Here is a 26738-nt window from a genome sequence, read left to right as displayed (position 1 = left end):
CACCTTCCTCTAGAGGCAAGACTGCCAGAGTGTTTGCCTAATGATTGCAGAGTGTCAGAATGTTAGGGACAGAGACATGATGTCATCTGAAAACGCTCTGGTCCTTCCTCCATAGGAGAGTCTGTATCTGTCATCAAGCACACAGATCCTGTCCCTGACCCCCGAGCCGTCAACCAGGACAAGAAGAACATGCTCTTCTCAGTAAGCAGTCACATGACCACTTCTCAGTAAGCAGTCACATAGCCACTTCTCAGTAAGCAGTCACATGACCAGCCAGAGGAGCTGGGTGTGGAAGAAGAGATGAGGCCCCTAGCCTGTGGCATAAGGAACATCTCTTACCTGACCCTGCTCCTTCCTCACCTTCCCAGGGTACCAACATTGCAGCCGGCAAGGCCGTGGGCATTGTGGCCACCACGGGTGTGAGTACTGAGATTGGCAAGATCCGAGACCAGATGGCTGCCACGGAGCAGGACAAGACCCCGCTGCAGCAGAAGCTGGACGAGTTTGGGGAACAGCTGTCCAAGGTCATCTCCCTCATCTGTGTGGCTGTCTGGCTTATCAACATTGGTCACTTCAACGACCCTGTCCATGGGGGCTCCTGGTTCCGGGGGGCCATTTACTACTTCAAGATTGCTGTGGCTTTGGCTGTGGCAGCCATCCCAGAAGGTAAGGCAACAATGTTTCAAGATAAAGTAACAATGACGGGCCATGGAGAAGGTCCCGATAGCTTTGGTGGCTGTGATATATCAGCCACACTAGGTCTCCCTCCTCCTGGTTTGCTTACACCAGCTCTATCCCCATAGGGCTTCCTGCTGTCATCACCACCTGCTTGGCCTTGGGTACCCGCCGGATGGCAAAGAAGAACGCCATCGTGAGGAGCTTGCCCTCTGTGGAGACCCTGGGCTGTACCTCTGTCATCTGTTCTGACAAAACAGGGACCCTCACCACCAACCAGATGTCGGTCTGCAAGGTGAGGAGACGCACAGGCGGGGCGACAGGAGCCCTCTGAAGACCGGCTTCTGTACTGGTGTGGCCTGGGAACTTCTCTAAGGGAGATTGAGTGCCACCCTTAGATCAAGCCAAGAGCCATGTTAGTTTGCTTTCTCTTTCTGTCATAAAACCCTCGCTAAAACCACCTTGGGGAGGAGAGGGTTCAGTTGGCTGGTGTGTCCCTATCACCGTCCATCAGTGAGGGAAGCCAGGACAGGAACTCAAGCAGGAGCAGAGACCGGAACCATGGAGGAAGCAGCTTGCCAGCCTGCTTTCTGTTGCCCTGATAAACAGCATGACCAAAAGCAACTCTGGGAGGAGATGCTTCGTTTCCTCTGTAGCTTCAGTCCATCACTGAGGGAAGCCAAGGCAGAAACTCAAGCTAAGGAGCCTGAAGCAAAGACCACGGAGGAGCAGAGGAAGGCTGCTTACTGGCTTGCTCTCTCTGCTTTGCTTAGTATTCTCTCTCTCTCTCTCTCTCTCTCTCTCTCTCTCTCTTTCTGTCTCTCTCTTTCCCCTTTTCTTTTCTTTGATTTTTTTCAAGATAGGGTTTCTCTGTGTAGCTTTGGAGCCTGTCCTGGAACTTGCTCCATAGACCAGGCTGGCCTTGAACTCACAGAGATCCACCTGCCTCTGTCTTCTGAGTGCTGGGATTAAAGGTGACACCACCACCGCCTGGCATAGCCTGCTTTCTTAGACACCCCAGGATCACCTGCCTATGGTGGCTTAGGCCTTTGCACATCCATCATTAGTTGAGAAAATGTCCCTATGCTAATCTGAAGGAGGCAGTCTCTCTTCCCAGGTAACTCTAATTGTGTCAGGTCAACAACAACAATGATGACAACAGGAACAGCCATCCCAGTCCTCACCCCTGGGCTGTGTTTCTCTCTGATCCTCTACACTAGCCAATTCAGGGGCATTCTCTTTAACCTCACCTTTCCAGAAAGTAAACCGAGGCTTAGGGAGATTTAGGGGTTTACCAAAAGATACCAAGTTTATAAACAGCGGAGCCAAACATAGTGGTGTCTGTTATCCTTGTACTCAAGAGGTGAAGGTGGGGACATTATGAATGTGAGGCCTGTCTTGGCTGTGTACTTTAAGGCCAACGAGGCCCTGCCTCATGGAGTCTGGAGTCTCAAGTACTTGGGAAGTTGGGATACAAAGATTACTTCCATTGAGGAGTTCAAGGAACTGTGAGATTTTGACAAAAAAAAAAAAAAAAAAAAAAAAAAAAAAAAAAGTAGCAGAATTGAGTTCCAAACTCAAGAACCCACGGCTCTGTAGCTTCTGTTGTGTGGCTCGTACCCCGCGAGTGGCCATTTCATGACGGGGCCAGCCAGCCTGGCCATACTGGTCCTGAACAGCATCTCTTTAGGAAGTTTAAAAGTATTTATTATTTATTTCAGAGAGAGTGAGTGTGTGTTCATTCTCTCCTCTCACCATGCACGGTTCGGGGATTGAACTCAGGTCATCTGGCTTGGTGGCAAGTGCCTCTACCCGCTGAGCCACTTAACTGGCCCCTAAACAGCTAGCCAGCCCTTTCCCTTTTTCAAGGCAGGGTCTCTTTATGTGGCCTTGGCTGGCCTGGAACTTGCTCTGTGGTCCAGGCTGGCCTCAGACTCACAGAGCTTTCCTGCCTCCGCCTCCTGAGTGCTGGGACTAAAGGCATGTGTCATCATACCCAGCCAGTATTCTTTCCTAAAACCGGAAAAATAGATAAGATTGAAATACAGCTATCAAAATATTTTTATTTTTTTATTTTTTAATATTTATTTATTATGTATACAAAATTCTGTCTGTATGCCTGAAGGCCGGAAGAGGGCGCCAGACCTCTTTACAGATGGTTGGGAGCCACCATGTGGTTGCTGGGAATTGAACTCAGGACCTTTGGAAGAGCAGGCAATGCTCTTAACCACTGAGCCATCTCTCCAGCCCCTTAAAATATTTTTAATTTGGCACTATCTGTTTCTTTATTCAAAACAAGCCCTGGCAGTGGGTCTAGTGTCTGAGTGCTCCCCAGTATGAGGACTCAGGAAAGCCAGGGTGACAGACAGGTGTCTGTGGTCCTGTCCTATAAAGCCACAGCCTGGGTTTAGAGTTTTTTTTTTTTTTAGATTTTTTCATGTTGTTTTTAAGGAGAAATGGCTGAATTAAGTTTTGTAGATGCCAGCATTCCATCAGAATCACTTGGGGTTGGTTTGTCTTCCAAGGTTGTCTTGACCTGCTGGTCTCAAGTGATCCTCCCACACCTTTAATCCCAGCATATGGGAGACAGAAGCAGGCAGATATCTAAGTTCTGAGTTCGAGGCTGGCCTGGAACAGAGCCAGGACAGCCAGGGCTACAGTGGATACCCTGTGTTGAAAAACCAAAAACCACCAAACCAAACCAAAAAAAAAAAAAAAAAAAAAAAAAAAAGAATTTGAGGTGGGATCGAGATGAAGTGGACCGTGTAGGCAGAGTGAGTCGCTGTCCTGAGCATCATGTCCTTCACTTCTCTCTAACACACAGGTTTCACAGCCAGAACACAGTCTTGTAGGATGTGGCTCCTGTCTCCCTATAAAAATGACAGTGTCATAGGAAAAGGAGTCAGGAAGCTGCAGCACTATTGCTGGAGCTGCATATGGAGCTGCTGCTTGCGGGTTCATTGGCCCCAGTCCCCACCACACCCTGCTGTACATATCTGTGAACTGATCTGGAGAAAGCCTAGCATAGCCCTCAATAACTGGTTTTTAAGGCCACTGACAAGGAACATGGAATCACTGTAAAACCCTGGAGTGACAGGGACCAGCACAGGTCAAGGAGAACTGGGGGAAAATGCTGGGGCCTTCGCTTAGTCTGAACTTGAGGACGCCTGCTCTCAGGGATGTGGATGTGGAATATCATCGTGTGGTCCTTCTCCCCCGCAGATGTTCATCATTGACCGGGTGGATGGGGATGTCTGCTCGCTGAATGAGTTCTCCATCACTGGCTCCACGTATGCTCCCGAAGGAGAGGTGTAAGTCATCCAGGAGTCTCCCCCGTGCCGTGTGCGTACCCCCACCTCCCTCACTTGGGATCTCCTGCAAGTCCCCCCTTCCTTTTCACTCCCTTCTTTCCCAGCCTGGTCTCTCCCACCCAGTCTTCCAAGTTCATCACCATCCTCTCTTTTCCGATACCTGTCCGCTTCTCTGTGCTGTCTGCATCTCACATTCTGTTCTCCACCGTTTCTCTCCTGTCTTCCTTCCTACCTTGCTGCCAGTTTGAAGAATGATAAGCCAATCCGAGCAGGGCAGTACGATGGGCTGGTGGAGCTGGCCACCATCTGTGCCCTCTGCAATGACTCCTCCTTGGACTTTAATGAGGTAACCTTCCACCCACAAAGTCACCCCTTCTATTCCTGTGGCTCGGTCTGTGCTTCCTGGGCATTCCAGGAGGAAGGGGTCTTAGGAAGCGAGCGTACATTCGAGGGAAGGAGGCAGTTGGCTTCTTCTTGTTCCATCCAGATGAAGATGGGGGTGTTGGGTGAGGACGGGAGATCCAGGACACACTTCCTCATCCTCCTCTGTCTATTTTAGACCAAAGGTGTTTACGAGAAGGTAGGCGAGGCCACGGAGACAGCCCTCACTACCTTGGTGGAGAAGATGAATGTGTTCAACACTGAAGTGAGAAGCCTCTCGAAAGTGGAGCGGGCTAATGCCTGCAACTCGGTGAGTTGGGGTGCCCTCTGCAGGCCTGGACCCCAGATCCAGCCAGACCCAGACAGACAGAGCCTTGTGATTGTATAGGGACGCCAACTAGGTAGGCGGTGGCTTCACTCACAGCTTTTCCAAGCCAGGCTGAATGCTGGTGAAACTCCTTCCCTCCATAGTGATAGGGTTTCTGTTGTCTGGCCATAACATCCTAGGTCACTTCCTTTAGTGACCCAAGGTTGGGCAGAGCTGGACAGAAACCATGGTGTCGCCTGCGGGGTTGGCCCTGAGTTTAGCTAGAGTGCTTTGGTTTCCATCAGATCTTAGGTCTTGTTGGGGGGTCTGGACTGTGCAGCCATCGATCCCACGAGATGAGGTCTTCTCCGGGGGACAAAGCCAGCGCTACCACTCAGTGGGCTCTAGCTGTGAACACTTGCTGGTTTCTGAGTATTAGTTACTTATATCACTCTTTCTCGACATCCTGCTGCCTCAGTTTCCCCACTGCTGACATTAACAATGTGTACCATCATGGCTGGCTTTCCTTCATCTCTTCCTATAGGAAGTGCAACCCAGAAACTTACATGTGCTACACAAATGTTTTTTTAAAATATTTATTTATTTATTATGTATACAATATTCTGTCTGTGTGTGCCTGCAGGCCAGAAGAGGGCACCAGACCCCATCACAGATGGTTGTGAGCCACCATGTGGTTGCTGAGAACTGAACTCAGGACCTTTGGAAGAGCAGGCAATGCTCTTAACCTCTGAGCCATCTTTTCAGCCCACAAATATTTCTTTTTCTTTTTTTTTTTTGTTTGTTTGTTTCTCAAGACAGGGTTTCTCTGTAGCTTTGGAGCCTGTCTTGGAACTAGCTCTTGTAGACCAGGCTGGCCTCGAACTCACAGAAATCCGCCTGCCTCTGACTCCCGAGTGCTGGGATTAAAGGCGTGTGGCACCACCGCCTGGCTTAAATTTTTTTTTTATTGTTTCTTTAAATTTTTCCTCTCTGTATGTGCAAACTACACACTACTGACTGCTTTGTTTATTATGTCTTTGTGTGTGGTGAGGACATGTGATGTGTAACGGGGCGCTGAGTGTACTATATGTGTAGGTCAGAGAATTTGGGGGAGTTGGTTTTCGTTTTTCACTATGGGTTTCAGAATCAAATTTAGGCTTGTATGGTCATCAGGTTTGTGTGGCAAGTGCTTTTACCCACTGAGCATCTGCTTTATTTAATAATAACAAAGAGGTAAAAGTAATTTTTTTTTCAGTGCTAAGGATTGAGTTTGAGGCTTCATGCCTGCTGGGCAAATGCTCTTTCGCTGCCACCCCCTAGCTCTTGAGTTTATTTGTATATAGTGCTGGGGTTGAGCCCCAGCCCCTCACATGCTAGGTTTGTGCTTTACCACTGAGTAAAGCCTTGGTCCCATCCACAGTGTAGTTGGTATATAAAGGCTCTTCTTCTCCTTTTCCTCTTCCTCCTCCTCCTTTTGCTGTTTTTGAGATAAAGCCTTGCTGCACAGCCCAGACTGGTCTTGAGCTCACGGCAGTGCTCCAGCGTTAGTCTACAAGTGCTGGGATTACAGGCACAGCTCACCATGCTTGGCTGTGGCTCTCATTCATTTTTCACTGTGTGCTGGGCACTAGGCTATGTGTTATTTATATTCAAATTAGAGGTACATGGGAAACAGAGGAAGTACATGGGAGAATTACTGTAAGCTCAACACCAACCTGAACTATAGCGAGAGACCCTGTTTCAAAAAGAGCCATGGTCATACTGGCTGTTTCCCACGGGCACCACATCGGGTGGTGCAGACTACACTTCTTCGGTCCCCAAGGGTTCTGTTGGGTAGTAGCATGCAAGGCCACTCTGTTTCTGTTGTGCTTTAAACAGGACACCCGAACTTTGTGTGGCTCGGTGGTAGAGCACTTGCCTAGCATGTGAGAGCCATGAGTTGTATCCTCAGTACTACAAAACTGAAAATCCCAGTGGCCCACGGTGGCAGTGGAGCACACCAGCTCTGGAGTTTCTGTTTGTCACGTGGGTACCAGGCTTTGCTGTAGTCTCAGGCTGACACAGGCTCTACTCTGACATCCAGATCCTTTCAGACTGTTTTAAAGGGGTCTGGTCTTTACCTCCCAGGTGATCCGCCAACTGATGAAGAAGGAATTCACCCTGGAATTCTCCCGCGACAGGAAGTCTATGTCTGTTTACTGTTCCCCAGCTAAGTCTTCTCGGGCTGCTGTAGGAAACAAGATGTTTGTCAAGGTCAGAAGCCTTCTCTCTCTAACGTTGGGGCTCTTTCCTGTGCCTGCCTTCTGTATCCGAGAAGGCAGCTAGGGTCTCTCATGCCGTTCTGGTTTTCTAGGGTGCCCCTGAGGGGGTCATCGACCGCTGTAACTATGTGCGTGTTGGCACAACCCGTGTGCCACTGACAGGCCCGGTGAAGGAAAAGATCATGTCAGTGATCAAGGAGTGGGGGACCGGTCGGGACACCCTACGCTGCCTGGCCCTGGCCACCCGGGACACCCCCCCTAAACGAGAGGAGATGGTTCTAGATGACTCAGCCAAGTTCATGGAGTACGAGGTGAGCTGGCAAAGGTCTCTTTTCGTTTTGGGAATTGTGTCGAGGCGGGTTCCCCGATGGCTCCGTCTTTCCTGCCACCATCCTGCATTGAGTCGATGGCTGTGTGCTATGAATCCCCAGCTCACGGGACACTAAGGTGTGACAGTTTTATGAATCGGATCTAACCCAGTCCTCAGGGGACTAAGGTAGGCCAGCCTCCACCACACAAGCAACCACGAAAACAGAAGTCAAGAGAAGACAACCACTTAGCCCAGTACTGTCTTTGTGTGGGGCTGGGACGGGCACCCAGGGCAGACAGGTGTGTGGTGCCCCAGCTGCATCTGCAGCCACAGCCCACGGTAACTGTGCTCTGTGGAGCGGAGCTGGTACTTACCAGAGGGGACTCTGTCACCTGTGCAGTGTTTCAGGCAATGGATGCACTTCCCGACATAGGCTTCCCTCTTGCTGTGGACTCTCAACAACCCCAAAAGCTCACTGTCTGCATTTATGGGGGTGGGGTGGCATTTATGGGGATGGGGTGGAGACTCTGGCCTGCCAGCTATTGGGGATGTGCTCAGAGTGATGGGCCAGCGACAGGTTTGCTAAAAGGAGATGCTACCATGTAGTTTTTCTTTTTCTTTTCTTGTCCTCCTCTTTTCTTCTTGTTGAGACAGTGTCTTGTTATGTAGCCTGGCCCTGAACTCACTCATGATCTTCTCTTTACCTCCTGGGCGCTGGAATCACAGGTTACCAACCATGCCCAGCTTCAGCTCTCCTTTTTGTAGCAGGCCTTGGCATTGCCAGGATATGCAGGAGTTAAAGAAGGAGAAATGTCTCCTGCCTGTGCTTCCAAGGCCCTGCTGATGTCTAACACCAGGCCTCAAGGCAGCATGCTCTGGTTTTCCCAGCGTTGCTGCCCATCTCCCTCTGAACTTCCTCCTGTTTGTCCTCAATCCCTCTTTGTCCTGTCACCATCTTTTCCAGATGGACCTGACATTTGTTGGTGTTGTGGGCATGCTGGATCCACCCCGCAAGGAAGTCACAGGCTCTATCCAGCTGTGCCGCGATGCTGGGATCCGAGTGATCATGATCACCGGGGACAACAAGGGGACAGCCATTGCCATCTGCCGAAGAATTGGCATCTTTTCGGAGAACGAGGAGGTGACAGACCGTGCCTACACTGGCCGTGAGTTTGACGATCTGCCCCTGGCTGAGCAGCGGGAAGCCTGCAGACGCGCCTGCTGCTTCGCCCGTGTGGAGCCGTCACACAAGTCCAAGATTGTGGAGTACCTGCAGTCCTATGATGAGATCACAGCCATGGTAAGAAGTTCCAGAGGCCGTCTGGGCCAAAGCTCCGAGTGTCCCCATGCATGGAGTCTTGGGGAGGGGAACATAAGGCGTCTGGAATTTTGAGTTTCTCTCTTTCTCCTTTTGCCTTCAGACAGGGGATGGTGTCAATGATGCCCCTGCCCTGAAAAAGGCTGAGATTGGCATTGCCATGGGCTCTGGTACTGCCGTGGCTAAGACAGCCTCCGAGATGGTGCTGGCTGATGATAACTTCTCCACCATTGTGGCTGCTGTGGAGGAGGGCCGTGCCATCTACAACAACATGAAGCAGTTCATCCGCTACCTCATCTCCTCCAACGTGGGCGAGGTGGTCTGGTAAGTAGCCGGGGCGGGCATCCAGAAAAAACAGGGCTGAAAGGGGCGATCATGGGACTTGGAGCAGGACCAACATATGACCTCCTTCCTCTGGCAGCATCTTCCTGACAGCCGCCCTGGGGCTGCCTGAGGCCCTGATCCCTGTGCAGCTGCTATGGGTGAACCTGGTGACCGACGGGCTCCCTGCTACTGCTCTGGGCTTCAACCCACCTGACCTGGACATCATGGACCGTCCCCCCAGGAGTCCCAAGGAGCCTCTCATCAGCGGCTGGCTCTTCTTCCGCTACATGGCAATTGGGGGTGAGCAGGAAGGGACTCAACAACCCTTCTGAGCCCTTGGGACTGACCTTGTCCCTGATCCCAGCTTCTCCCGAGTCAAGCTGCCCAAAGGGGCCCCTTCCTTAGCCAGCTGTCTCCAGCTGTGTAAGGCTTGCCTGATACCTCCCACCAACTCAGCCCTGACCCCAGCCCCCCTCTTCTCCCCAACACAGGCTATGTGGGTGCAGCCACTGTGGGAGCAGCTGCCTGGTGGTTCTTGTATGCAGACGATGGGCCTCACGTCACCTACCACCAGCTGGTAGGAAGATGGAGCGGTGGGGATTGGGAGACATCCTGAAGGCTGTTGTGGATCTCAGACTTCTGTCTCTTCCTTTACAGACTCACTTCATGCAGTGCACTGAGCACAACCCTGAATTCGACGGCCTGGACTGTGAAGTCTTCGAGGCCCCTGAGCCCATGACCATGGCCCTGTCGGTGTTGGTGACTATTGAAATGTGCAATGCTCTCAACAGGTAGGTCCTGTCCACTTGGGTGGACCCTGCTACACCTTCCCGAGGCTGTTCTCTTGCCCTCCACCTCTCTTCTCCCACCACTCTGCCTCACCACATCTTTCTGTGTATCCCTGTCCCTCCATGTGCCTGGCCTTTGCCACAGCCTGTCTGAGAACCAGTCCCTGCTGCGGATGCCGCCCTGGGTGAACATCTGGCTGCTGGGTTCCATCTGCCTGTCCATGTCCCTCCACTTCCTCATCCTCTATGTTGACCCCCTGCCGGTGAGTCTTCTGTTACCACCCCTCCCCGACTCTAGGGAGCCCAAGCAGAACTTGTGACCATAGAGGAGGGCAGTTCACAGCAACCTGGTTCTTCTTTTCTTTCTGAGAAAACCCTTTGTCTTTCCTGATGACTGTTGTCTCCACCCCAGATGATCTTCAAGCTCCGGGCCCTGGACTTTACCCAGTGGCTCATGGTCCTCAAGATCTCACTTCCAGTCATCGGACTAGACGAGCTTCTCAAGTTCATTGCTCGGAACTATCTAGAGGGTAAGAGACACACCCCTTTTCCCTGGTACCCAGTCCTGAGCAGAGCCCCTGCCCTCTTGCGCTGCGAATACGCGCCACACCTCACACCTTCTTCCTTTGCAGGTGGGTAAGTTCTCTTAGGCCCTGGCAGGACCAATGTCCCCAGGGAGGGCAGCCCAAGCTCTGTCCCATTCCATGACTGGCGGGGTTTTCCCCCAGCCTGCTCAGCCCTCTGGCCCCGTGGGCCTCCTTCCCCCTTGATAACGGCCTCTCTCTGTCCTCTCTGGCCATAGGATAACCGTCCCCCTCCTCCATGTCTTTGAACGTGTCACAGGTATTTCCCTACACACCTTGCCCCAGCTGCTGTACCCTGCCGCTCGCCCACCAGCCCACGCGCACCCCTGCGGTCACTTGCGCTCGCAGCTCTCCCTGGAGCCACTGCTGCTGTTGCCACTGCCCGCTTCCACAGTAGGGCCATGCCCTTCCTGTGGGCACTGGCAGCTGTGAGGCTGCGTCCTGGCCTTCCAGTCTGCTGGGCTGCGCTGCGTTGCGCTGGCTGTCTCTGCTGCTGGGGTGGTGGTGGCTGGGGGCGGGCTAGGGTCTGGCACACACAGGTGAGTAGGGAAGGGGGCCGCAGGCCCCTCCAGGTGAGTGTGATGGAGATGCCTGCTCCATCCCCTTCCTTTCTTCTTCCAGATCCAGAAGATGAAAGAAGGAAGTAAACAGCCCTTTTGCCCTGCCGCCCCCACCCGCATAGCAATGCATCTCCAGCCAGAGCTGAGACACAGGCCCTTTTTCTCCCCCGATTCTGTGTATAAACAAAGTTCCCTGGCCCTCTGTCCCCCTTCAGCAACCTGCCCTCCCTCTGAACCTTGTAAATCCCCTCCCAGCCTCATGGGGCTTGCAGGGACAAGGCGACTGACTGAGCTCAGCTGCTTATTTATTCAAAATAAATGACAGAAAAGTCTGGCCTTGCCTCTGTATATTTCTGGTGCCTGTGGACAGATACCTTAGTGTCGTACAGTCCAGAAAGCAGCTGCGTGTCCCAGGGTCTCTGAGTGAGGAATCCGCTGATGACAACAGCGTCCAGCCACAAGCTAAGCGTGCCTCGGACCCGGACAGGCTTCTGGCTAGAGGTGGCAGGGCGGAAAGGCAGGATCCATGAGGCAGCATAGTAGCCTGAAAGCTACAGGGCTCTCAGCCTGTACTTTGGTTCTGGAAGGAGGCTGGGACCCTCATCCAGGTGTCATCCCTGAGAGCAGGTCCAGCCACCGTGGCTGGAAGCAGCGGCCCTGGTAACACCACCATCCAGACCTGGAGTGGGTGGGCTCCATTCTGAGACCTGTCCTTGTCTCACAGTTCTGGTAGAGAAAGAGGCGGCTTCCCCAGCAGGGAAGCTTCTCGCCTGGCCCCTCAGGAGTCCTTGATGTCCTTGATATCCCTGAGGGGTGCCTCATCCAGGATGCTATGCACTTGCTCCAGAGTCTCCGCTTGGCGAATCCGCTCCAGGCGTACCTGTGTGGTTGGGTGGGAGATATGGGAAGCCCCACCAAGCAAACAGCCCCTGGCTGACCAGCCAGCCTCTCAGGGGTCAGCTCTGCAGAGGCAATGTGTTCAGACGGGGTCAAGGGAAAGAACAGGTCCCACCTAGTAGCTTGGCCTGAGGAAGTCTGGGCATTGTTGGCCATTCATGTGGCTGACAACATAAAGCTGCCATGCAGCTGAGGTGTGCAAGAGAGCTTCCATGTTTTTGAGCAACAGCTTAGGGGGAAAGATCACGCCAGGTCTAGAAAAAGGACCTCTCCTAATTGGGGGCTACTCTTGTGAGACCCAGGACAAGTTACCCATAGCCAAACCAACCAGGTAGGAAAGGCCAGGACATACCTGTAGGGCCTGAGATAGCCGTACAAAGTCCCTTTGCACCTGTTCACTGGTCTCCAGCTCGGCTTGCAGCCGCAGTGCCTTGGCCCTCTGCTCAGAGAGGAGGTCTGTGAGCTGGGCCTGCAGGGACAAGATGCGGAGCTGGGGCCTGACTCCTCTTTGGCTAAGCGAGAGGGTGGATGGCCAGAGCCACGGGATGACCCTCACTGGTGTCCCTTCAATACCACCAGACTCTGGCCTCCTCTGGCTCAAGCCAGGTGGCTGATGCAGGGCTTCCTGGTCTGAGGGAGACAGGAAGGCTGTCAGGGTAGCATAACCACACAGCTGCATGAGCCAAGCCATGGCACCGGGTGCCACTCACCTTGCGCTGCTCTTGCTGGACCCGCTCTGTCTCTGTCCTCAGGCTGCACAGGGAGGCTGGGAAGTCAAGGAGCAGGGAGACTGAAGTCAGGCTCACGTGGTCCCAGCCCTGCTGGCGCAGCCCTCCACAAGGCGTTGACCCTTACTCACCCTGTAGCACATCTGCGGGGGTAAGACAGAGAGAGGTCAAAGCTGGATCTCCACTGCACCTCCTGACGCCCATGCCTGACTCAGGGGACCCTACCTGTCTCTTCTCGTTGCACCCTCAGCTGTCCCTCCAGGCTGGCCCTGGCTGCTGTCTCCTCGTCTAGCGCCTCCCGCAGCTTCACGATTTCAATGCGCAGGCGCTCGGCCTCATGCTCCTGTGCCTGTTGCCTGGCTCGCGCCTGTTGCCGGGTGTGCCGCACCAGCAGATGAAGCTCCTGCAAGACACGAGGGGTCTGCTGGGCAAAGGGCAGAGAGGAGGGCAGGGACTGCTGGCTGTACGGAGAGAGTAGGGACAGGAGGGAGGAGCCAAACACCACAGTCAGAGCGGTGAGCAAGCTTCAGAGATACAGTGAGATGAAGAGATGGGAGATCATGACTGCCCGTGCAACGGAGGACTTCCCACAACAGTGTGGAAAGTTCCAGAATACCTATAAGCAAGCTTCCAATCAACTCAAGTTCTCCATTATGTACACGATGAAAACTACAATAAAAGGAGAGCAGGGAGGGCTGGGGGGTCTGGCTCAGTTGATGGGTGCTCATCTAGCAGGCATAAGCCTGAGGTTTGATCTCCAGTGCCGTATAAAAACTGAGGATGGAGCCGGGTGGTGGTGGCGCACGCCTTTAATCCCAGCACTAGGGAGGCAGAGGCAGGCGGGTCTCTGTGAGTTCGAGACCAGCCTGGTCTACAGAGCAAGTTCCAGGAAAGGCTCCAAAACCACAGAGAAACCCTGTCTCGAAACAAAACAAAACAAAACAAAAAAAACCCCAAAAAACAACAACAACAACAAAAAAACCGAGGATGGTGCCAGGGTGGTGGTGGTGAACGTCTTTAATTCCAGCACTAGGGAGGCAGAGGCAGGTGGAGCTCTGTGAGTTCGAGGCCAGCCTGGTCTACAGAGCTAGTTCCAGGAAAGGCTCCAAAGCAACACAGAGAAACCCTGTCTCAAAACACACACACACAAAAACAAAAACAAACCAGGAAATGAAGAAATCGAAAATCAAAGACTGTGGGGCAGTTTCACTGAAGTGAAAGTGAACACTAGCGATAATCTTCAGGGTAGAGAGAACAACCAGGTGACCTTTAGTTCACGAACAAATTGTTTATAAACTAAAGTCAACACAGACCTCCATGGAGGACAGGTTCAAAGACTTTTAATCTTAAGGACCCAAGGTCACTTAAAAATAGCAAACAGTAGTTAGGCAGTGGTGGCGGAGGTGGATGCCTTTAATCCTAGGGAGGTAGAGGCAGGTGGATCTCTGTGAGTTTGAGGCCGGCCTGGTCGACAAGAGCTAGTTCCAGGACAGGCTCCAAAGCTACAGAGAAACCCTGTCTCGAAAAACAAAAACAAAAGCAAAAACAAAACAAAAAAATAGAAAAAAAACCAAAAAAGCAAACAGCACCTGGTGTGGCAGGGCCTGTGATTCTACACTCAGGAGACCAGCCTGTCTCAAAGAGAAACCCTGTCTCCAAAAACAAACCAACAAACAAGCAAACAAACAACATCAAGGGCTCAAGGTCTGCTTCAGTGGTGCAGTGCTGTCCAGGGCTGCAGTTAACCCCTTGCAGTGAGGGCAGTGCGAGCAGCATGGGGTGCAGTAAAAATGGCGGACATAATCACTGCTCCCTTCCTTGCGGTCAACACTTTTAATTCTTTATTTTCATGCCAACCGTGGAAAGCTGGTGTGGTTCTATTTATCAGGTGAAGAAAACAAGTCTTAGACACAGCTAATACACGAGGGCCAGGGTCCGTCCTCAGGTCCTTGGGAGGAGACAGCCGCAGGCTGGCATCAGGTGCTCTGGTGCCTTTTACCTGTATGGAGCTGGGCAGGGCCTCGCCCTCGTTCTCCCACTGCTCTGGGCCCTGGAGGGTGGAGGATGGCAGCTGCTCTGCCCGAAGCCCTTGGTTTTCTTCGTTCAGTCTTTTAACCTCATGGTGCAGGCACTTGTGAGAAGTGGCCAGCTCTGCCTGGGGAAATACCAAAGTATAAGGTGATCAGAGGGCTGTATCTCTAAGTCCCTGTGGCTAAACCCAGAGCCCCTGGTAGCCTGATATCTGGAAAGCCCTGGCTTCCTGACACCGCCCCCCCCCCCTTCTTTTTTTCAAGACACGTTTCTCTGTGTAGCCCTGGCTGTCCTGGAACTTGCTCTGTAGTACAGGCTGGCCTCAAGGGATTAATGGTGTGTGCTGTTACTGACTGGCCTAAGAAGAAACTATTCTCTCTCTGGCTCTAACCTCTTCAGATCCTGTCCCTGCTGACACTGGCAGCCACAGCCCACTGTGGGTATTTCATTTAGATGGCTTTTTATTGGGGCTGGAGAGGTGGCTCAGAGGTTAAGAGCATTGCCTGCTCTTCCTGAGGTCCTGAGTTCAAATCCCAGCCACCACATGGTGGCTCATAACCATCTGTAATGAGATCTGGTGCCCTCTTCTGGCCTGCAGGCATACATGGAGGCTGAACACTGTGTATATAATAAATAAATAAATAATCTAAAAAAAAAGATTTATTTCAAGTGTATGAACGTTTGCCTATATATTTATGTGCAGCCACATAAATGGTGCCCACATGGTGCCCATGGAGGCCAGAAGGGGATGTCAGATCTCTCGGAACTGTAGTTACAGATGGTTGTGAGCTACCACATGGTGCCCATGGAGGCCAGAAGGGGATGTCAGATCTCTCAGAACTGTATTTACAGATGGTTGTGAGCTACTACATGGGTGCTGAGAACTAAACCTGGGTCCCGTGAAAGGAGCAGCCAGTGCTTTTAGCCACCAAGCCATCTCTCCGGCTGCCCCCTTCCTTCTTTAGACAGAGTCTCACTATGTGTCAAGGCTGGCCTGAACTAGTGATCCTTCTGTCTCAGCCTTCTGAGTGCTCCACCTGCCCACAACACGTTCCTGCTTTTAAAGCCCAGGCTGGCCTCAAACTTGTGGCAGTCAAGGATGACTTTAAACTTTTTTTTTTTAATATTTATTTATTATGTATGCAGTGTTCTGCCTGCATGAGTCCTTGCAGGCCAGAAGAGGGCACCAGATCTCATTACAGGTGGTGATGAGCCACCATGTGGTTGCTAGGAATTGAACTCAGAACCTCTGGAAGAACAGTCAGGGCTCTTAACCACTAAGTCATCTCTCCAGCCCCCGACTCCAAACTTCTTTAAAAGAAATTTATGAGCATGAACGTTCGCCTTCATGTGGTGTGTGTATCATGTGTGTCCTGGCACCTGAGGCCACAGGAGGGCACTGGATACCCTGGAACTGGGTGATAGAAGCGAGCCACCATGAAGGTACTGAACCCAGGTCTTCTGGAAGACAAGCAAACGTCCTTAACCATGAGCTATTCCTCCAGGCCCCTCTGCCTCCATCTCCTGAGTGCGGGGATTACATGCGGGAGTATGTAATCAGTTTACATGGTGCTGGGGACTGAACCCAGGGCTCTGTGCATGCCAGACAAGCACAACGTGTTTTTAAAATTTATTTTTACTATACTATATGTGCATGTATGTTGGTGCCCATGCACTAGGTGTTTGTACACGTGTGCACACACACATATGTGTGTGTATTGTGTAGTGTATCATCTTGCTATAGTCTGGGCTAACCTCACACTCATGATCCTCCTGTCTCAAACTCCTGTGTGCTGGGATCACACCTGATTTAGAATGTGTATGTACATACAGAACTGGAGAGTTGGCTCAGAGGTTAAGAGCACTTGTTGCCCTTCTAGAGGTCCTGAGTTCAATTTCCAGCAACCACACGATAGCTCATAACCATCTACAGTGGGATCTGGTACTCTCTTCTGCCTTGCAGGCATACATGCAGGCAGAACACTGTACACATTAAAAAAAAGAAAAGAATGTGCATTCACAAGCATGTGTGGAGGTCAGAGGACAACCTGCCAAATCAGTTCTCATTCCACATGGGTCCCGGATGTTAAACTCAGGTTACCAGGCTTTGTGGCAAGTGCTTCTATCCACTTGAGCCATCTCGCTAGCCCCTCAAGCATGCATTTTTAAGCGCCAAAGTAACTGCCAACTTTATTTCATTTTTTTAAAGATTGACTTATGTATGAGTTCTATCTATATGAATGCCTTTATGCCAGAAGAGGACATCAGATCCCACTATAGATGTTTATGAGCCACCATGTGGTTGCTGGGAACTGATCTCAGGACCTATGGAAGGGTAGCTAATGCTCTTAACCACTGAGCCATCTCTCCAGCCTCATGTAGTTGCCAGCTTTTTTTTTTTAAAGATTTATTTATTTATTTATTTATTTATTTATTTATTATGTATACAACATTTTGCCTCCATGTATCCCTGCAGGCCAGAAGAGGGCACCAGATCTCATTACAGATGGTTGTAAGCCACCATGTGGTTGCTGGGAATTGAACTCAGGACCTCTGGAAGAGCAGCCAGTACTCTTAACCACTGGGCCATCTCTCCAGCCCTGTAGTTGCCAGCTTTAAAACTGGGAGGCAGTATATATACATTTCCAGATCTCTGGCTTCTCTTTAAAAGCAGGACACCTGGCCACTCACACACTTCGGGGTGGAACTGATCAGTGCTGATCTGTGTTCAGTCCTCCTGATTCTACAGACTAGATGGCATTAGCTCAGTTTACAAATGGTAACCAGTACACGCCAAGGTGGTGGGGTTAGTTCAAAATTACACAGCTCTGGCCACAGCCAGGCCACCCTCAATGTCTTCACTCACCTAGTGAGAGCAGCTGGATGGGGGCAGGGCTGATGCTTGGCTTCCCACGCCCTCTAGCGCCCCCAGTGGTCCTGACCTCTCAGCCTCGATGCGGCACTCACCATCTGCAGCTGCACGCGTTCTTGGGCCTGGCTCACGGTCCCCTGCAGAATTCGAAGCAGCTGCTCTGAGTTCTGGACCTGGGCTAGGAGCACCTGCATCTAAGGAGGAAAGAGGGTAAAATGAGAGGGATGTTGGGGCGGGGGCGGCAGGTGGGTTCCAGAAATGAGGCTGAACTTACTTGCTTGGCACAGTCCTCATTGCTCCGTCTCAGGCCCTCCTGCAGCTCGTCCCGCTCACGGCTGACACTCTCCAGGTCCTTCTGTAGCTGCTTCCCCTGCCAGACCCATACCTCAGACTTATTTTTTCAGCTCTGCTGGCAGGGGTTCATGCCTACTCTCCCCCCTGCCCCTCCATCCCTCAGTAGGTCTTGCTGCTTCTCTAAAGTGGAGAGATACCTTTTACTTCTTGCCATCTCTGCTGCCATCTTCTGGGCTACTAAAATTTCTTCTTTTCTTCCCCAGTGCTGGGGACTCACACTGGCTAGAAGTGCTCTACCGCTGAGCCACACCCCGCCCCTTTTCAGTTTTGTTCTGGGCATTTCTCACCATAACATTATTTTCTACAGCATCCCTACTCACGCTACACCCAACTTCCTTTTCTGGGAGGGGACCTTTCTCTCTCTGCCTCTCCACTGCAGCTTTAGTGCAAGCCTCACACACAAAACCGCGGGAGGTAGGAACGTCCACAGGCCCTAGCTCAGTCCACTCACCTCTACCTGCAGTTGCTCCCACTGGCTATCTGGAACAAGCTGGTACCCAGGAGGGGGTAGGTAGATACCCTCAGGGACCAGAGTGCCAGTGGACACCAGAGAGGCCGTCTCTTCCTGCTCAGGGCTTAAGCCCTGGGAACATCGCAGGGAGGCAGTACTGGCTGCCCCACCGAGGGAGAAGGAAGAGATGGAGGCACTGTCGTCACAGTTGTGGGCAAAGGCCTCCGCAGCTGAGCCTGCATCTCCACCTGGCTCCTCCAAGGCTTCCAGTGGAGGCGAGGGGTTCCTTGACAGCGGAAGCAGCTCGGTGGAGCCGTGCAGGGAGGCAGGCTGCCTTGGTCGTCTCTAGGGAACATTGCAGGGAAGAGGCTGGAAGCCAGGGTCTCGGGCACCCCCCACTTCCCTCAGCGCCCCGATGTCCGCTCTTCTCCTCACCTGGATCTCTTGGATCAGCTCTTCCGCCCGCAGCAGCTTTCCTTTCAGCTCTGCGATCTCCTGCTCCATGGGTAATACAATCTCCCGGAGCTTCTCTGAGTCTTCGTGAGCCTGGAGGGATGGGCACTGGGCAGTGACAGCCCCTCCCTCCCGAGTGAGGGCCACCAACTGTTCTAATCCTCCCTGAAGGTTATGCCCACCAGCAAGACTCCAGAACACCCACGCTAAGTGCTCCCAGGGAAAGGGGCCAAGGCCAGGACTAGCTTCGTCCCGACACACGCCTTTTTTATATCACAGGACCTCCGGTTTTTAACGGGGCACGTGGTCTCGGTTCTCTAGCATCGCCTGCATCTCTCGGCTGCTCTGGAGCTAAAGGCGACCACACAGCTCAGTTCTAGCTAATGCGATGTAAGTGTATGTGCAGTACGTGAATTTACAGGCCAGCTCTTTGAAGGAAGATGTGCCTTGCTTTATAACTCCTTGCTGACTGGAATGTGGATCTGATGCCTGGCATTCAAGCAACTACCTTGGACCATGAGGTAACCTACCGGCTACCGTCAAACAGCAATACAGAAGCCTAAGTTTCTTTCTTTCTTTTTTTTTTTTTTTTTTTTTTTTTTGGTTTTTTGAGACAGGGTTTCTCTAGCTTTGGAGCCTGTCTTGGAACTCCCTTTGAAGACCAGGCTGGCCTCGAACTCACAGAGATCCGCCTGCCTCCGCCTCCCAAATGCTGGGATTAAAGATGTGCGCCACCACCCGGCGTAAGTTTCTTGTTTTAAAAACATATTTCAGTATTTTATCTTATGCATAGCATGCTTTGCTGGCATATATACACACATCGTGTGCATTATCTAGTGCACCCAGACACCAGAAGAGGGCGTCTGATCCTCTACAACTAGAGTTAGACAGTTGTGAGTCATCAAGTAGGTTCAGGACTGACCTGGATCCTCTGGAAGAGCAGCAAGTACTCTTTAACTGCCAAGTCCTCTATCCAGTCCCAGAAGTCTGGGTTTCTAAGGACTGTTTTATCAGTATGGACTTTCAGGAAAAAACAACTATCTTATTTAAACGACTGCTGATTCGTGTTTCTGATCACATGCAGCCAACCTCATCTTAACCGACACGTCTTCCCGGCCTGCCTTCCCAATGCAGAAAGCTGACTGTTTCTTGACTGTCTCCTTTCAAGCTTAGGATCCTGCATGGGGTCAGTGAAAACAAACAGCCCTGCCAGGCAGAGGTGGCGCACGCCTGGAATCTCAGCACTCCGGAGGCAGAGGCAGGCGGATCTCTGTGAGTTCGAGGTCAGCCTGGTCTACAGTATCAGTTCCAGGTCAGCCAAGGCTACGCAGAGAAACCCTGTCTCTGACAAACCACAAAACCAGCAGTCCTGCCCCTGCCACATGCTCCAGCCATGCTTCATCTGTGAGCATCTCTCTCAGCTCATTCGGCCTCTTGAATGCCCCAAAGTCTCCTCGGACAAACTCACTTAGTGGCACATGTCATAGACAGGGTGTCTGACGCAGCCTGAAGCCCTGGAATGCACACTGTACATACAGCAAAATACACAGCACAGCTGAATGCAGCATTGGAACCTGCCCGACAGACTTGATGCTCCTTCTGCTGCCCCCGGAGGCTGCCACTGAGCCTCACCCTGTTCTCAGCCCAGAGGAGGCCTGAAAGCAAACAGCAACTTCCAGTGGAAGCTGCAGGTCAAAGACTTCCTTTCCTGGGCCCCAGTTTTGCTGTTCTGATTTTTGAGGTAAGGTTTCACATCCCAGGCTTCCGTAATGTTAGGAGCACAGATGTGTGTCATCATGCCCGGCTTTACGCAGTGCTTGGACTGAACCCAGGGCTTCATATGTGTTAGGCAAGCACTCCAGCAACCGATCATGGCTCTAGCCTTGGGCTTCTGCTTGCTCTTTGCTTTCACGAGCAGGAAATTGACTCCAGCTCTTGTTTCCTCGGGCACTAACTAAATACTGGCCTCCCAGAGCTTCTGTGAAGATCAAGTAAGGTAAGAATGCACACCTCTCACAAGAGGAAGCATCTGGAAATCCACACGTCCTAGAATGTAATTGTTTTCATTGTCTCTTAGGTGGCGGTGTGACTATGTACCCTTAGGCTAGCCTCAAACCCAGAATTCTTCTGCCCAGCTTCTCCAGTGCTGGGATTATAGATTATGTTTCTCCACGTGCAGGTATTAAAAATATAGAGTGCTTGCCTAGCATGCCTGAAGAATATATATACATATATGCACAGACTTGTACATACGAAAACACACACCTTTTCAGGTTTCTAGCTAGCTATGGTGTGCATGCCAATAAATCCCAGAACTCAGAAGCTGAAGCAGGAGACCTTTGGCAAGTTCAAGACCAGCCTGGGCTACACAGCAAGATCCTGTTTCTTACTATGTTATCCAGGCCATCTTGAAGCCCTGGGCTCAAGCCATCCTCTGACCTCCACCTCCCAAATGGCTGGGACTAACAGTGTCTGTCACCACACCCAGTTTCCTATTGTTATTAATGGTAGTGACACTAAAGGGTGCATTATCCCATGGGGGCCGAGGACAAGAACGAGCACTCAGCAGTGTCTAGCGTGGAAAGGGTTAGTTGCTCTCCTCCATGTACCTGACCTTGTTTCTAGAGGTAAATAACCTTGGTCACTTCTAGCAAGGATCCTGCTAAGCACTCTGTGTTCTACCTGGAGTCATTACTGTGTCCAGTGACAGGCAACGAGACACCAACAATCACTACTGTCCCAACCCCCAGGGATAGGGCAGTCCATCCCATCCCAACCTTTTCCATTTGCTTCTCCAAGGAGTCCAGGGGGTGGGCCCGGGCCAGCAGCTGTTTGAGGTGGCCCAGCTCTCGATCCTTCTCCTCAGAGTCTTGCTGCTGCTGCTGCCGCTCCTGTTTCAGGGCTGCGATCTGGGTCTCATAGCTGCTGATGGAGTCTGTGGGCAGAAGGATGGGTGCTTGGTGCCTGCCCTCTCCCAGGTGAGCAGCTGCAGCAGTAACCATGGTAATGGAGCCGGGCAAGACCGCAGCACCTCTGTGCACTAGTCCTCAGGAGCAAGTGTGAGGATGACGTGTAAAGTGTCAATCATTTGGCATACAGTATGCTGCTCAGTTACAGTCCAGCTGCGGAACTGGCCCCAGGATATTTTTACTAAAACCAGGCAAGTATGCTCGCCTTTAATCCCAGCACTTGGGAGGCAGAGGCTGGCGGGATCTCTGTGAGTTCGAGGCCAGCCTGGTCTACAAGAGCTAGTGCTAGGACAGGCTCCAAAGCTACAGAGAAACCTTGTCTCAAAAAAAAAAAAAAAAAAAAAAAAAAAAAAAAAAAAAAAAAAAAAAAAAAAAAAAAGAAGCAAAATATCATAAGGGCTAAGACCAAAAACTGAGCCCTCTGCCATTCCAGCACAGCAAACATAACAAACCCAAATCCCCAAAATCCCAAGCTGAAAAGTCACTTCCTAAGAGACTGTTTTGGTATATGCAGAAAAGAAAATTCAAAGTATTTCTTTCAAATCATTCATAAGAGATAAATTGACTCAAATATGAGTCCTCCATTTTGCCAGGAGGTACCTTGATAAAGGAATAGATCCTCGTGGTTAGCTTAGGCATAGTGGAAGCCACGGACAGGCACAGCCTGCAGGTCAGTGTGAAGGGAGAGTTGGCTAAATGATACCCTGGAAGACTGACAAATTGGGCCAGGTGGTGGCGCACGCCTTTAATCCCAGCACTCAGGAGGCAGAGGCAGGCGGATCTCTGTGAATTCGAGGCCAGCCTGGTCTACAGAGTGAGTTTCAGGACAGGCTTCAAAGTTACAGAGAAAATCTGTCTCAAAAAACAAAACCAAGCAAAAGATAACCAAGTTGGGCAGAATGGTCACTGACAATTTCCAAATAGTCACCAGCAGGCTGATGGGTGTATCTATGGTCCCCAAATGCCCAGTTCTCTTTCTCAAGTACAGTGTGACATTATCTTGATTTTGTGGCTAAAACAGAACCTGGACTCTAAGACAAGCCAAATACAGTCCAAGGCGCTGCCTGTGCAGCCTGTGACAGAAACTGCAGGTAGACTGCAGTATGAGCTGGAATGTTAATTAATTAATTTATTTATTAGGCAGGGTTTCTTTGTGTAGCTCTGGCTGTCCTGGAACTAACTCTGTAGACCAGGCTGGCCTCGAACTCAGAGATCCACCTGCCTCTGCCTCCCGAGTGCTGGGATTAAAGGTGGTACCACCCAGCAATTTGGAACTCTTTAAAAAAAAAAGATTTATGTATTTATTTATTTATTATGTATACAGTGTTCTGCCTGCAGGTCAGAAGAGGAAGCGGGCACCAGATCACATTAAGATGGTTGTGAGCCACCATGTGGTTGCTGGGAATTGAACTCAGGACCTCTGGAAGAACAGCCAGTGCTCTTAACCTCTGAACCATCTCTCCAGCCCCCATGCGAGCTAGAATTCTTATTATGGAAGTTGTCACTTTCTCTGCGACTTATGCACAGGGGTAAACTGTACCACTAAAGAACCAATTACGGTAGCAGAGAGCTGGGCATGGTGATACACCCATTAACCCCAGTATTCAGAAGACAGAGGCAAGTGGTAAGGATGTGGGGTGAGAAGGCCTACTCCCCACTATGGATCCCAAAGGAAGGAACAGTGCCCTGTGAGCCTGGCCAGGAAGGGAAGATAGGGTGACAGGATCACCATGGACTGGTGTGTCTGGCCCAAATGTAAGGGTACACAAAGGATTCAGGGAAGGGTGCAAAAGTGATGGACATGGCTCTTAAGGCTTTGAATGCCAAGCTAAGGGGTCTGGAACTTAAGCTCTAGATTGCTAGTAGAAGGGGTGTTAAACAGACATTAATATTTTGTCTTTCCTCAGGTGCTTATTCATTTATTTTTCTTTTTTCAAAGCAGGCCTGAAACTTGAGACGGTTCAGACTCTGTTTCCTACATGCTGGGATTACAGGCATGTGTTATCATGCCGGGGTTACAGGTGTGTGCTACCGAGGTGTGAGTTACCATTCTGAGATTACAGGTGTGGGTTACCATGCTGTGATTACAGGTGTGTGCTATCAGAGGTGTGCGTTGTTATCATGCTGGTACTACAGGCGTGCTTTATCATGCTTGAATTACAGGTGTGCATTACCATGACTGCCCAATGTTTATTTTTTTGAAATAGTGTCTGACTGTGCAGCCCTGGAATTTACTATAGAGACCAGGATGGCTTGGAACTCAGAGATATCCCCCTGGCTCTGCCTCCTGAGTACTGAAACTAAAGGCATGCACTACCATGCCTGAAAATCTGAGGTCCATCTCTGGGATCCACTTGGTAAAAGGAATCAATTCCCACAAGTACTCCATCACAGACACACAAACACACAATAAATACAATAAAAATTTAAAAATTATTATGTAATTGCATGTAATCATGTGCCAAATTACATGTGGCATTTAGAAGGATAATATTCAGGGCTAGGTTCTGGCCTTCTACCATGTTCAGGCAGGTTCTCTGGTTTCTGCTGTAAGGGGTAGAGGTCAGAGTACAACCTGGGGAGCTGACTTTCTCCTTCCACTCTGTGGGTTCTAGGAATTCTACTCAAATCATCATGCTTTACATGCAGAACCATCTCCAGTCCAAGTTTTATCTTAACATGTACTAAAGTTGTGCCAAGTGGTGGTGGCGCACACTTTTATTCCCAGCACTTGGGAGGCAGAGGCAGGCAGATCTCTGTGAGTTCAAGGCCAGCCTGGTCTATAAGAGCTAGATCCAGGACAGGCTCCAAAGCTACAGAGAAACCCTGTCTCGAACCACCCCCCCCCAAAAAAAAGAAAGAAAGAAAGAAAATAAAAGAAAAAGAAGTTGACAAACTGTATGGGTTAAAATTTGCTGCTATGTGGCTGTATCACTCACTCACAGGCATGCAAGTGAACCTGTTTATGATTCTATGCTTTTCCTGTAAAACAGTCAGATAATAACCCCTGCTTCAAAGAGTTTAAGATTAAACATAGCCAGGCTGGAAAGGTGGCTCAGTGGTTAAGAGCATTGCCTGTTCTTCCAAAGGTCCTGAGTTCAATTCCCGGCAACCACATGGTGGCTCACAACCATCTGTAAAGAGGTCTGGTGCCCTCTTCTGGCCTGCAGACATGCACACAGACAGAATATTGTATACATAATAAATAAACAAATAAAACAATACATAGAAAAGGTTTGCAAATTATGTCTGATAAGGAAATAGTATCCAGAACACGAGAAATTCATATGAATCAACAAGACACATAACCAAAAAAGTGTGCAAGAATGAAGACTGGGACTTGGTGTCTGGGACCTGAACTTCCTGAACTTCCTAGACTTAGTCTGTCTTCTAATAAACTCTTGCCTTTGCCTGTTTAAGATCCTATAGCCAGGTTTTCTATCTGGAGCTAACTGCAATAACTGATAACACCAGGGTTTCCCTCTTGCTCCTCCCCGACTACAGCTCTTACCCTCACTCTTTTCATCCAGCAAAAAATGGCATCCCTCAGGAAAGCTTTTTTGACAAGTTCTCCCTGCAGGAACACTTCTCTTCCACACACCCTCCTAGTAGATTCTTGACTCCAGATGTTTGTTCCAAAAAGGCCTTCAACTAGACATTACTTAAACATCCTGTCCAAACAACACTCTAAGGCCCTGACATCTCCTAATCCCCTTCCCTACTTTACAGTACCTTACCACTTATTTTCTTGCTTATTGTCTGTGACCCTCCCTAGAATTTTAGCTTCATGAGGACATAATTTTGTTCCCTGCTAAAATCTACAGCTAGAATAATGCTAGACACACAGGCGACGACCAGCAAATACTGATAAATGAATGGCTACAATCAGGAAAAATTAGATAGGAATCTGAAGAGTGCAAACGTTAAGGGTGAATGTCAACTGCTTAAGGTCTATCAGACCTACCACAGCCAGCCCGAGAGCTCCTGCATCCTATACACTGAGCAGAGAATGAGTGATCTGCTATTTCAACAGAAACCCACGCATGGCTGTGACACTAATTCTCTGTAACACAATGAGAACCATAAAAATAGAACAGATTCATTCTAAAATTGTTTTGGCTGGTCTCGATTTGGAAAAAGGACTTTTAACTGAAGCAAGTGGACAAAATGCCAAAATCGAAGCTTCCAAGCAGTGAGTTTGTTACTTATTACTAATGAACACCTGTTTTCCAACAGCAAAGTACATAGAAATATGAGATATATGTTTTTATTTAAAATAACTACAAGACTAATGCAGTTGATTTGGGGGAATGTTCCAGTTAGTTCTTGATGTACAGTGTAGTAATAAGGTTTTAAAACTTTTAAAAGCTTTTGTTCCAAACCACTTTTGTCTGTAAATAATTAAAAAATCTGTCCTAACATATGCCCAGATTTTATCTGGAAGGACACATGAGGAGAAACAGTGCTTGCTCCTGGGTATAGAGTTAGGTAGTCAGGAGAATGGGGACGGGGATGTTTTCATTATTTAACCTTTCCTAACTTTGGAACTGTACCACGGTTAATGAATTACTTATGCGAAACCAGATTGAATTTGTGTTTAAAGCAGGCAGAGCAATCACCCCACCCTACCCCCACCCTTGTTTACAGAAAATATGGGAAATATGTGAATTTCCACAATTCCTAACACCCAGAGAGACAGAGTCACGGTAAGAATCTAATAATTAGAAATTACTTATACAGTCAGGCGTGGTGGCAAATGCCTTTAATCCCAGCACTGAGGAGTCGGAGGCAGAAGGATAGATCTCAATGAGTTCCAGACCAGCCAAAGTTACATAGTGAGACTCTGTCTCAAAAGCAAAAACAATAGAAATTACTTATCTACACATAAGAATTTTTCTACTCAAACATACTTTCACATTATCGAAAAAAATTTATTCTTATATTTTATTCTATCAAATAAGCCAACATTTCTCCCCAAATCTTCATTTTTTTTTTAAATTAGACTCTCAGGACAGGAAAAGGATCTCTATCAGAAACACAAAAACAAGAAAAAAATTACTAAATATATGCTGGGAATAAAGCTCAGTGGTAAAGCACTTGCCTAGCATGTGTGAAGCTTTAAGCTAAATTCCCAGCACTAGAACAATTTTTCCCCTAAATGAGT

The 26738-nt window shown here is 50.0% G+C and overlaps 2 protein-coding genes across 6 annotated transcripts in view; one reads left to right on the top strand and one right to left on the bottom strand.

Moving 5' to 3' along the window:
- The window catches only part of Atp2a1 (ATPase sarcoplasmic/endoplasmic reticulum Ca2+ transporting 1), a 17429-nt gene extending 6276 nt beyond the window's left edge, over positions 1-11153 (top strand). The window contains exons 7-23 of one of the 4 annotated variants that reach the window (XM_050121598.1): positions 116-201; positions 369-666; positions 804-970; positions 3898-3986; positions 4230-4332; positions 4546-4677; positions 6802-6927; positions 7028-7246; positions 8210-8545; positions 8667-8887; positions 8985-9187; positions 9379-9464; positions 9545-9678; positions 9821-9938; positions 10088-10205; positions 10478-10518; positions 10881-11153. In XM_050121598.1, coding sequence (XP_049977555.1) covers positions 116-201; positions 369-666; positions 804-970; positions 3898-3986; positions 4230-4332; positions 4546-4677; positions 6802-6927; positions 7028-7246; positions 8210-8545; positions 8667-8887; positions 8985-9187; positions 9379-9464; positions 9545-9678; positions 9821-9938; positions 10088-10205; positions 10478-10482 — 2441 coding nt within the window. In that variant the 3' untranslated portion in view covers positions 10483-10518; positions 10881-11153. Of the gene's footprint in view, positions 1-115; positions 202-368; positions 667-803; positions 971-3897; positions 3987-4229; positions 4333-4545; positions 4678-6801; positions 6928-7027; positions 7247-8209; positions 8546-8666; positions 8888-8984; positions 9188-9378; positions 9465-9544; positions 9679-9820; positions 9939-10087 lie in introns of all 4 variants that reach the window. The other 3 variants (XR_007588625.1, XM_050121597.1, XM_050121595.1) reach the window with 3 other exon arrangements.
- Rabep2 (rabaptin, RAB GTPase binding effector protein 2) overlaps positions 11108-26738 on the bottom strand; it is a 27397-nt gene continuing 11766 nt past the window's right edge. For both annotated transcript variants that reach the window (XM_050121600.1, XM_050121599.1), the window contains 11 exons: positions 21383-21540; positions 18588-18698; positions 18153-18497; positions 17622-17717; positions 17443-17541; positions 14444-14599; positions 12670-12847; positions 12576-12587; positions 12427-12482; positions 12069-12185; positions 11108-11699 (listed from right to left, as the gene is read on the bottom strand). In XM_050121600.1, the coding sequence (XP_049977557.1) occupies positions 11598-11699; positions 12069-12185; positions 12427-12482; positions 12576-12587; positions 12670-12847; positions 14444-14599; positions 17443-17541; positions 17622-17717; positions 18153-18497; positions 18588-18698; positions 21383-21540 (1430 nt within the window). In that variant the 3' untranslated portion in view covers positions 11108-11597. The remainder of the gene's footprint in view (positions 11700-12068; positions 12186-12426; positions 12483-12575; positions 12588-12669; positions 12848-14443; positions 14600-17442; positions 17542-17621; positions 17718-18152; positions 18498-18587; positions 18699-21382; positions 21541-26738) is intronic.

This window comes from Alexandromys fortis, unplaced genomic scaffold (assembly GCF_014885135.2).
Source record: "Alexandromys fortis isolate MF-2015 unplaced genomic scaffold, M_Fortis_MF-2015_v1.1 scaffold_199, whole genome shotgun sequence".
Lineage (NCBI taxonomy): Eukaryota > Metazoa > Chordata > Mammalia > Rodentia > Cricetidae > Alexandromys > Alexandromys fortis.
Note: the sequence above shows the minus strand (reverse complement) of the source record. Positions and strands in the feature narration are given on the sequence as shown.